Here is an 11,562-nt window from a genome sequence, read left to right on the forward strand (position 1 = left end):
CGAGTAATAACAGGTCTGTGCTGCCCTTTGGTGTCTGGCTTAATGCGCACAACACTGAACGTCCCAGCGTTTGTCAACGATTTGCCGTTAAGTGATGCAAACCCGCTGAACCACGTTCATGAGGAGCCGGTACAGGGGGCCATGAATCAGTATGGACCTGGCAGCAGCGTGAGCAGACGACAGAGGCACATGGCGCAGGGTGGCGGTGGAGGCAGCAGCAATGGAAGGCCATACAGCACCCTATCACAAAATGGAACCCACCAACAGTGTAAGGAGACCTGAAAGTGGCACATGGCAGAGTCTGGCGATGAAGTCAGCAGCAATGGGAGGCCATACAGGGACCCATGACACACTCTGGACCTGGCAGCAGCAAGAGGAGGCGGTACAGGGGCCCATGGCAGAGTGGCGAAGCGTAAGCAGCTTCAATTGAAGGCCATACACAGGCCTAGGTTAAAAAGTCCCCCCAGCAGCAGCGTGGGGAGACGACTATCAAGAGTCCAATGGCTGAGTGGCGATCCGGGAAGTCAGCGTTGTGATTGCAGATGCAATGCAGAGATTCTATGAGGTGATGCCGTGGGTGCGAAGAAGATCATATACCGTCGTACTTCCATCCATAAGACGGAACAACCTGCGAACCGGGAGCTTTATTGCCCTGACCCGCTGAGCAGCTTCTGGGATACCCAAGAGTTTGGCTTCTGTGGGGAATATGGTTGAAAACTGAAACTTAAAGGCATGTTGACGGAAGGGCACCAGTGTCAGTGCTCCGGAGGGAATATAGCTTCAAAGCTGACACTTAAAGGTATATCGATGGTCAGAGACCACAGGAAGTGGAGCTTGCGTCTTAAATCGACCGAATGTGGCAGACGTGAAACGTCTACGGGCCGTATATGAAACGGGTTGTTCCTCTTTCTGGAATAAGTGTTGGAAATGGCCACTCTTTTTGGTGTGGCGTTTTGTCTATTTAATTCCGATAACGGACTCTACTCCTCCGTGCAATCTAGTTACGAGACCCTGGGCAGGTCTGGGTCCAATTTGTAGTAGAGGCTGGTTTTGTTCAGCCATGCTTGAGCGAGTAATAACAGGTCTGTTCCCAGAGATCCCCGCCCCATCTTCTCTGTCCATTTTCTCCATCGCCACACATGTCGCCGCCATTTTTGGGAAAATTCGATTCGTCCATCCGAAGTTTGCTAATCTTCGGATTCGTCGCAAATCTAATTTTTCCTAATCTTCGGAACGAATTCCACTTCGTCATGTTTGATTCGCTCATCTCTAACTGCCACTAATGTAACATAAAGGGATAATAAACACTGCCACTAATGTAACATAAAGGGGATAATAAACACTGCCACTAATGTAACATAAAGGGGATAATAAACACTGCCACTAATGTAACATAAAGGGGATAATAAACACTGCCACTAATGTAACATAAAGGGGGTAATAAACACTGCCACTAATGTAACATAAAGGGGGTAATAAACACTGCCACTAATGTAACATAAAGGGGGTAATAAACACTGCCACTAATGTAACATAAAGGGGATAATAAACACTGCCACTAATGTAACATAATGCAGATGTCACACTGAAGAGCAGAAGGCCAGAGCTCCCCTTCCCCCGTCGGCCCTGTGTGACAGTAGAGCGTGGTTTCTTCTCCTGCTGGGTGCCGGAGGGCAGAGAACACTTCCAGCACTCGGCACCCCGCTGCCACTCTGCATGCTGCTGTGCTGATAAAGTCTGCTCCATGATGCACTGGGCATGCTGGCTGGTGGCCCCAGCCCACTGAGCAAATGTGCGGTGTGCCCTATGGCCAGTCCTGGCCTGGTCACATCCACTTCCCATCTCAATGCACTTAGTCCTCCTCGTTTCTCCCTCACATCCATCTTTCCCTCGTTCTCTGTCTTCTAACGTTGGGAGGTGCGATTATTGTTACTACGGCAGAAACAAACAAGCTTCTTCCTCCTGTACTCTGATCTCCATGTCCTATAATACTCACCCAGCCCAGCCTCACCCTGTGTAGGAGGGTGTCACCCCTCCCCCACTGCATTCCTCTCCGGTGTCAGAGACTTTCAGTTTCGTTTCTCTTCTGCAGTCAGCGATGGCGTCTTCTGCTCTGAGAGCTGAGCTGGAATGTTCCGTCTGTCTGAACATTTATACAGATCCTGTGACCCTGAAATGTGGACACTGCTTCTGCCTGGTCTGTATTGGTCGTGTGATTGATGTACATGGAGGGTCTGGAGGATATTCCTGTCCTGAATGCAGAGAGAAGTTTCCGGGTCGTCCTCCACTGCAGAAGAACATGAAACTACGTAACATAGCAGAGAATTTCCTGTCTGCTCAGCCAGGTCAGGAGGACTCCGGGGTCTTCTGTACTCACTGTGTGGACTCTCCTGTACCTGCTGTTAGATCCTGTCTACACTGTGAGGTTTCTCTGTGTGATAAACACCTGAAAGTCCACAAAAAGTCCCCAGAACACATCTTATCTGACCCCACCTTGTCCATGGAGAGCAGGAAATGCTCCGTCCATAAGAAGATCCTGGAGTATTTCTGCACTGAGGATGAGACCTGTATCTGTATGTCTTGTTGTATGATTGGAGAACACACAGGACATAAGATGGTGTCACTGGATGAGGCTTCTGAGAAGAAGAAGGAGACACTGAGGAACGTTCTGCAGAAACTTCTGACAAAGAGAGAGGAGATGGAGGAAAGAGTCCAGAGTCTGCAGGAACACAGGAGGAAAGTAGAAGAAGAAGAAGCTGGTGACACTGAGAGAGTCACTGCCCTGTTTATAGACCTCAGGAGACGTCTGGAAGACCTGGAGAAGAGAGTCCTGAGGGACATCTCTGGGAGGGCAGAGCGGGTCTCCATCTTCATCCAGGATCTGGAAGTAAAGAAGGAGGAGCTGTCCAGGAAGATACGTGACATTGAGGAGATGTGTAACATGACGGATCCACTGACTGTCCTACAGGAATCAGACACAGGTGACTTGTGTGATACTGAGGATGGAGATGATGAGGACAGAGAGAGACATGAGGAACTCCTCCATGATGGAGGGGGGCTGGATGTGGCGGGGGTCTTACACACAGGTTTATCTGATATAATAACAGGGGGAAATGTATCCTTCTATATACAGGGGGCTGCAGACATATTACTGGATGGAAACACAGCTCATAATTATCTACAGATATCAGATGACAGGAAAACTGTGTCCGGGTCATATAGGAACCAGAATCGCCCAGAAACACCAGAGAGATTCTTGTATTCTCAGGTGATGAGCAGTCAGAGGTTCTCCTCAGGGAGACATTACTGGGAAGTGGATGTCGGGGGGTCAGAGAGCTGGAGAGTCGGGATGTGTTACCCCAGTATAGACCGGAAAGGAGATGAGTCATGGATTGGAAGGAATAACAAATCCTGGGGTTTGGACAGGGAAGGTGATGAGTATTCAGTGATACATAACAGACATTGGATCCCATTACCTCCCAATCCCTCCAGTACCAGAGTCAGGATATATCTGGATTATGAGGCCGGGCGGATCTCCTTCTATGATCTGTGTGACCCGATCCGACACCTCCACACCTTCACCACCACCTTCACTGAGCCCCTCCATGCTGGGGTATGTGTAGTGAGAGGTTGTATAAAGATATGTGGGGGGAGGGGGGGGGGGATGTGAGAACTCCGCCCACAGTCTGATGATGTCAGATGAAGAATTGGAATTCATTTCAAATTCATCCAATAGTATATAGAGGTGGGCGGGGCTTCCTGCAAGATTTTGTACTATAAATAAATGTGAGATTTCTCCTCTGTCACCGATCTCTGTGATTGGGTAGAATTTCTGTGCAATTACTGGAGTCACAATAACATTGGTCCTAATGGTCAGTGATGATGATGATGATGTGATCGATCCATCCATCCATCCATCCATCCATCCCATAACAATCTTACATGATACATTATAAAATTTTAGGTGGAAAGCCATCACAATGTACATCAGTCATCAGCTACTCTTGCCGCTCCCCCTCCTCCATGCCACTCACCCATGTGGTCCCTCTGTATGGGGTGGCAGCCATGACCAGACATAGAGTAGAGGATGGGGTGCAGTCACTGGGATAGGGTAAGATGGGATCAGCTTTCCTCCATGCCCCTCCTCCTCATCTCTGCCCCTCCCCCATGTGGTCCCTCTGTATGGGGTCACACCATGATCAGACATAGAGGGTGGGGTGCAGTCACTGTGATGGGATAGGATGAGGTCACCTCTCCTCCCTGCCCCTCCTATCCTCTCTGCCCCTCCCTCTTCTCTCTGCCCCTCCCTCTTCTCTCTGCCCCTCCCCTCCTCCATACAATGTATACTACAAAGAGATGGAAATAAATGTAACAATCTGAGAGGAAATATATGAAGACGTCTTCTACAGATTTACTACTGAAAGAAATAATCTGATGTACCAGAGAGCCCAGACTGTGTTTCTTAGTCCCCGGTCACAGCGGTGCGACTCGTCATGTGAGTTGATAGTTTCTCATCACATGACAAGTCGCACTCTATTGCCCACAATGGAAGCGGTCATACCGGTACAAATCCCCCTCCATCCGAGTCGCACCGATTATGAAAGTTCTTCCTGCACTACTTATTCCAAGTTCAGCTGCGACTTGCATAGACTTGTATATAAAGTCACACAGATGTCCTGCAAGTCGCACCTGAAGTCCCACTGACATCCGACTTTGGAATCGAGTGACTTCAAGTGACGTTTCCAGATGACAAAGTGGGATCCAGTGGGACTGAAGACTTAGTTTGTAGGCAGAGTGGGTCAGGATTAGATCCCCGGTCAGGTGTTTCCTATCTGGGGCTCCGTTAGAAAGAGTTCTCCTCACTTCCTGTGCCGGTGACAACATTTTCCTAGACAGGAAATGAGGGGAACTCTCCAACAGAAACACAGAGTGAAATAAGAATCCCATGTTTAGTGGAGTAAAGAAGGGGAAGGTTTGGGGCCCCTGTCAGATCTTTCTATGTCTGTGTTCCTGGTACAGATTGGCCCTCACTCCTTGTCCCAGAGCCCCCTATAGTAGGAAAAGCCAGCCGGGGTTCTCCTCCTTCCCCACACCATCCACAACTAGAAATCAAGTCTTTGTCTTGGCATGGACTGTAATAGAACATCTCCTTCCTAGAATTGGAGCAGTGTGGGTGTCGGTGTCAGTGGAAGCAGCACTGAGATGGATGTTGCTGTGCAGCGTGTTCTCCGCTCTCACCCTCCTCATCTTCCCCACCAGAGAAGACGATATTCTACAGAGAGCCGTCATACATCAGGCTGCTAATATGTAGAATAGACGGGAAGATGAAGAGGGTGAGAGCGGGGAACATGCTGATCAGTAATAGACATCACAGTGCTGCCTGCACTCCCCCCTCTGATTGGTTGCTCCGGCTCTCACACTCTGCACTGCTGCCCCCAATCAGATGGGAGAGAGGAGAACACGGGGTTAATCTGTCACTTTATCTTTCTGGAAGAGTCTGAGGGAAGCTGGGGGCCAAATCTGTCACATGGCCGGGGCCCCAAAGTATGTGATATTCTCAAGTTTGTCACATTGCCAGGAATGATGGATAATATAACAATCTCTGGGGGCCCCAAATATTTTGTAAGGTCTGGGGCCAGGCTGACCCAAATGTTTAGTAAAAGAGGTGACCACCTTGTGGAGCATTCATGGGGGGACTTGTTGTCCTTTATGTCCTGTCCCGGCTCTATCTGAGGGCCCCAAGTATGCCCCCTTACTAATCCCCTTCCAGAGTGGACTGTCCCCCCTTCCTGCCCAGGGACATTGTTCTGTTTTCAGGGTTGTCACACTTAGAATGACAATTATTCTGTCACACAACACGGCACCCAAATGACACTTTCTATTATGTTCCTGAGACAGATCCATCTTTGTTTTGGGGGAATGTCATCCCCACGGGAGGTTTTCATTATTTACAATATAGAGACAAATGACCAAATAATTAGAAAAAAAAGTTTTTCTTTTTTTCTGGTATAAAATTTTGCAAATAAATAATCTTTCTTCATAAATTTACACCAAAATATGTTCTTCTCCATTTTCTTGGTAACAAAAACCAAAATCAGTGTTTATTATTTAGTCTGTGTCTGCAAACTACGGGATATATACAGAATCTGAAAATCGATCAATCCTGATGTACTGATGGCTGATCTCATTTCTTATGGCCCTAAAACAGACAATATAAATCCCCCCAAATGTCAGGACAGTACAAACCCCCCCCCCCAAATGTCAGGACAGTACAACCCCCCCCCCCCAAATGTCAGGACAGTTCAAATCACCCCTAAATGTCAGGACAGTACAAACCCCCCAAAAATCAGGACGGTACAAATCCCCCCAAATGTCAGGACAGTACAAATCCCCCCAAATTCCAGAACAATACAAATCCCCAAAAATGTCAGGACAGTACAAAACCCCCCAAATGTCAGGACAGTACAAAACCCCCCAAATGTCACGACAGTACAAATCCCACCCAATGTCCAAATGTCAGAACAGTACAAATCCCCCCAAATTTCAGGACAGTACAAATCCCCCCCAAATGTCAGGACAGTTCAAATCCCTCCTAAATGTCAGAACAGTACAAATCCCCCCCAAATTTCAGGACAGTACAAATCCCCCCAAATGTCAGGAGAGTACAAACCCCCCAAATGTCAGGATAGTACAAATCCCCCCAAATGTCAGGATAGTACAAATCCCCCCAAATGTCAGGACAGTACAAATCGCCCAAAATATCAGGACAGTAGAAATCCCCCCAAATGTCAGGATGGTACAAATCCCCTCAAATGTCAGGACAGTAGAAATCCCCCAAATGTCAGGACAGTACAAATCCCCCCTAAACGTCAGGACAGTACAGATCTCCCCCAAATGTCAGGATAGTACAAATCCCCCCAAATGTCAGGACGGTACAAATCCCCCCCAAATGTCAGGACGGTACAAATACCCCACAAATGTCAGGAAAGTACAAATACCCCACAAATGTCAGGACAGTACAAATCGCCCAAAATATCAGGACAGTAGAAATCCCCGCCCTAATGTCAGGACAGTAGAAATCCCCCAAATGTCAGGACGGTACAAATCCCCCAAATGTCAGGATGGTACAAAGCCCCCCAAATGTCAGGACAGTACAAATCCCCACAAATGACCTATTTTTGGAAAGTAGAAAGTCTGGGATATCTAATGAGAGGCATGGCAAGTTTTTTATCATTTGTAAATTTTTGTCACATTTTTTGGATCTTTTTCACAAAGTTGTCATTTTAACAAATTATGGTTCACACACAGCATAGGCATACTTAGATGTACACCCCAAAAACACTTTCTTCTACTCCTTCTGAGTATGGTGATAGCATGTGTGTGAGACTTTTTCACAGCCTAGCCACATAGAGAGGCCCAACACCCAAGGAGCACCTTCAGGCATTCTAGAGTCATAAATTACGCATTTTATTTCCTGACTAAGTATCACATCTTTCGATCCTTGGAGCACCAGGAAAGGAGAAACACCCACAAAATGCCCACATTATAGAGCGCAAAAGATCCCAAAGTATTTTTAGGAGGTATAGTGAGACTTTTGAACATTTCTTTGCCAAACATTTTTTGGTAAATGCAGAAAGAAAAGGAAAATTACATTTTTTTACACAAAGTTGTCAATTTAATAAGATATTTCTCACACACAGCAAGGACATAGAATTACACCCCAAAACTCCCAAATATGGGGATACCACAGGAGTGAGTCTTCTTCATTGTCTGGACTGATTATATACTGGACATTAAATCTTGTGTATCACACAAACCAACTAAGTGTATAAAACCAATGGACTGTAATGGTCACTTCTACACTCACCGGCCACTTTATGAGGTCCACCTTGCTAGTCCCGGGTTGGACCCCCCTTTGCCATCATTCTTCGTGGCATAGATTCATCAAGGTGTTGTAAACATTTCTCAGAGATTTTGCTCCATATTGAGATGAGTTACTGTTGCCTTTCTATAATTTGGAACATCTTCTGTTGTCTGCCAATTCTCCTCTGACCTCACATATCCGCCACTCACTGGATATTTTCTCTTTTTCGGACCATTCTCTGTAGACCCTAGAGATGGTTGTGGAGGAAAATCCCAGTAGATCAGCAGTTTTTGAAATACTCAGACCAGCCCGTCAGGCACCAATGACCATCCCACATTCAAAGTCACTTAAATCCCCTTTCTTCCCCATTCTGAAGCTCGGTTTGAACCTCAGCAAGTCATCTTCACCCCATCAAGATGCCTAAATACTTTGAGTTGCTGCCATGTGATTGGCTGATCGGCAGCTTGTGTTACCAAGTAATGTTGGGCTTCATGTTTGACTCGAACATTGACCGTTTGTGTGTTTAATGAACACATGAACGATACGGCCGCTCCATGATCAATTCGCCTGCCACAGCCCACAATGCACTGCACCCTGACAGTGCATTGTGAGTAATCAAAGCAATGCACCTGACCGCAGGTCAGGTGCAAAGCTTTGGCCAATCACAGCACAGGATGATGTCACAAGGGGGCATGGTTCACCCCACCCCCTTGTGACATTATGACAGTATTTAAGAACTGTCATCGGGGCGCAGCTGTCAGACAGCCGGCGGCCAGCGTCACAAATGGAGCTTTTTTTTCATCTTTTTTTGGGTAGCGGTAGCGGCGGGCATCGTGATTGACGTTGGATCTACTTTGGGAGACTTTTTTTATTTTTATCTTTAATAAAGGATTTGTCACAGACTGTCTCCTGTCTTTTTTACACTACGCTTTTTTTTGTGAATGGGTAGTGGTACCATGTACCCCATACTGGGGGCTCCCAGATTCCAATAAGCCCCCTGCCTGCAGAACCCCACAACTGCAGCCCAGGGTTGCGAGGAAGACAAGGTGCTTTGGGGGGGAGACCTCCTGTCCCAAAGCACCCCTCATGTTGAGGGCATGTGGCCTGGTATGGTTCAGGAGAGGGGCGCTCATCCCCTTTTCCTGACCTGCTAGGCTGCATGCTCGGGTAAGGATCTGGTAGGGATTGTAGGGGGGACCCCCACGCCATTTTTCTTTAAATGTTATCATGGGGATTCCCCTCAAAACCCGAAGGGCTTGGTATGGATGGGAGGGGGGACCCCATGCCGTTTTTTAAAAAAAAATGTAATTGTCGGGCAATGCGGACAATTCTTTTTCCATTCACATGTCAGCCGGGAACCCCTCTGACAGCTGAAACATGAATGAATGTCTCACTACTAAAATACCACGTGACTTCATCATAGAACTCCTGCCGGATTGTAGTCGCTGAGCGGGATCGCACCACATGCTCAGATGCAGGAAGATACCGCTCAGTATATTGTTTGTGGTTGAAGTTTGTAGTCGAACATTCTGTAGGTTCGAATATTCAACCTGCGAACCAAACAGGGGGTGTTCAGCCCTTCACTATTACCAACAATTGAACAGGTGGACCCAATAAAGAGCCGGAGAGTTTATATGAGTGATCAGGAAATATACGAGGGGCGTTAAAGTCAAATCGGGACTTTTAATTTTACAGGTATAACAATGGCTGCTGGCGTGGCGGTACGACACGCAGTAATAAGTGGCAAGTGTGTCCTATTACTGATAGGTGGCACACATGTGGCCAGTCCAGAGACACTCAGCCACAGTAAGACATCTGAATGGTGTAAACGTTTCAAAGATGGCGGTACGTCCATCAATGACGATCCCAGCTGTGGTGGTTCCCAGCCCACAGCACTCATTCCTGTGAACATTCAGAGCATGGAACGCCTGATTCTGGATAATTGACGCATCACCTGTCATGAAATCTTTCTGTGGGAACAATGAACACAATGATGAGGAACTGAAGCCGGCTGTCCTAGGATGGGTCAGGTGTCCTGACAAATCTTTCTATACCGAATCTTTATGAGTGATGGGGATGAGTGAGCCCTGGGAGTGGGATAGTGAGCTTACCTCAGGATAGGCTGGGAGGCTCTAACAGATAAGGGCTTCTGGAGCCCTCCCACCTTTTCAGAAACATGGGAACTTTCTAGAACAGGGTAGGAAGAGGGGAGGAAGCCCAGATCTGCATGTTTTAGGGACCCCCCCGGCCAATCCCTTGGCAGGAGGCTGAGCACAGTGACCAGTGCAACCCTCAAATGTGGCTGAGCCTGGGGGGAGGTTTACATTGTCAGGTGAAAAAGAGATTGAGGAAGGCTGGAGTGAGGAGCCTGGGAGGGGGCCTCAAGGAGGAGAGCCTACCTACAGGCAGGTTGCTGGAGAAGAGAATCTTCACTGCCTCAACATCTCCTGGGGAGGACAGCCTTTTGTAGCAGGGAAGGAGCCAGCCCAGCATAAGGCCTGACGTCAGTCACCAACCCACCAAGCTAACAGGTGAGGACAGTGTGAGTCCTCCTACACCCCCTGGGCCAGATAAGGGAGAGGGTGGTCAGGTGCAAGACCCAACTACCTTCTCATCTGGGACTGTTCAATTGGCAGCTCTTGGGACCTCTTGCTCAGGGATACCCTCAGGCAGCTGGGTGAAGAGAAGGAATCATCCAGGGTAAGAGGAGGTACACTAGAAAGCCTTTAGTGCTCTTCAAGAAGAGACTGTTGCTAATACAAATCTCTGTACATAGTTGCTAAGGAGTTGTTCTCGAATTCTACAGTTCCTCAGGCATCCCATATACTCCTAGACCCCATCCAAGTTTAACCCTCAATAAAATCACAAAACCAAGTACAAGGACTGTTTACTGACTCCAGTGTGCAAGGTGTGGGAAATATGTGTGGCCTGGCCATGCAGATCATAGGGGGACCCTATCAAATCCAGCGCCCCTTACATGGGTAGTGCTACATGTTATTAATTTGGGTGGGGGGTGCACACTTTTATTGTATGGGGTCTCCTCCAAATCTATACTATACTCTTTTTATGGATGGGGCCAAGGGTCTCCTTCCCACATCCCTGGCCTGGTGGATCTGGGGGTCTGTGGGAGGAGCCATATTAAAATCTTGAGGCTCCCCTTAAAATAAGATCCCCCCTGATTGCTTATTCCAAAAACATACAAAATAAATAGCAAATGAACCCACCACACCATGACAGAAATCCTTTATGAAACAAAAGGCTCTGGGTGCTGCCGATCAATGACAACACCCAGGATGCCAGCCGATCAATGACAACACCCAGGATGCCGGCCGATCAATACACACACCCAGGATGCCGGCCGATCAATGACAACACCCAGGATGCCGGCCGATCAATGACAACACCCAGGATGCCGGCCGATCAATGACAACACCCAGGATGCCGGCCGATCAATACACACACCCAGGATGCCGGCCGATCAATGACAACACCCAGGATGCCGGCCGATCAATGACAACACCCAGGATGCCGGCCGATCAATGACAACACCCAGGATGCCGGCCGATCAATGACAACACCCAGGATGCCGGCCGATCAATGACAACACCCAGGATGCCGGCCGATCAATGACAACACCCAGGATGCCGGCCGATCAATGACAACACCCAGGATGCCGGCCGATCAATGACAACACCCAG

General features: G+C 48.0%; 1 protein-coding gene across 1 annotated transcript; it reads left to right on the forward strand.

Moving 5' to 3' along the window:
• The first annotated feature begins 2,058 nt into the window (after nucleotides 1-2,058).
• On the forward strand, nucleotides 2,059-6,056 carry LOC149437958 (E3 ubiquitin-protein ligase TRIM21-like). Its single transcript, XM_089660393.1, has one exon. The coding sequence runs from the start codon at nucleotides 2,099-2,101 to the stop codon at nucleotides 3,668-3,670; it is 1,572 nt and encodes a 523-aa protein (XP_089516519.1). The 5' UTR covers nucleotides 2,059-2,098; the 3' UTR covers nucleotides 3,671-6,056.
• Nucleotides 6,057-11,562: the final 5,506 nt, after the last annotated feature.

This window comes from Staurois parvus, unplaced genomic scaffold, assembly GCF_062004578.1.
Source record: "Staurois parvus isolate SC_StPar_1 unplaced genomic scaffold, SC_StPar_1.0 ptg001238l, whole genome shotgun sequence".
In the NCBI taxonomy this organism is placed as follows: domain Eukaryota; kingdom Metazoa; phylum Chordata; class Amphibia; order Anura; family Ranidae; genus Staurois; species Staurois parvus.

Bases quoted from the DNA above. Each gene is read 5' to 3' on its own strand.
- LOC149437958 (XM_089660393.1), top strand. From the start codon at position 2,099: ATGGCGTCTTCTGCTCTGAGAGCTGAGCTGGAATGTTCCGTCTGTCTG.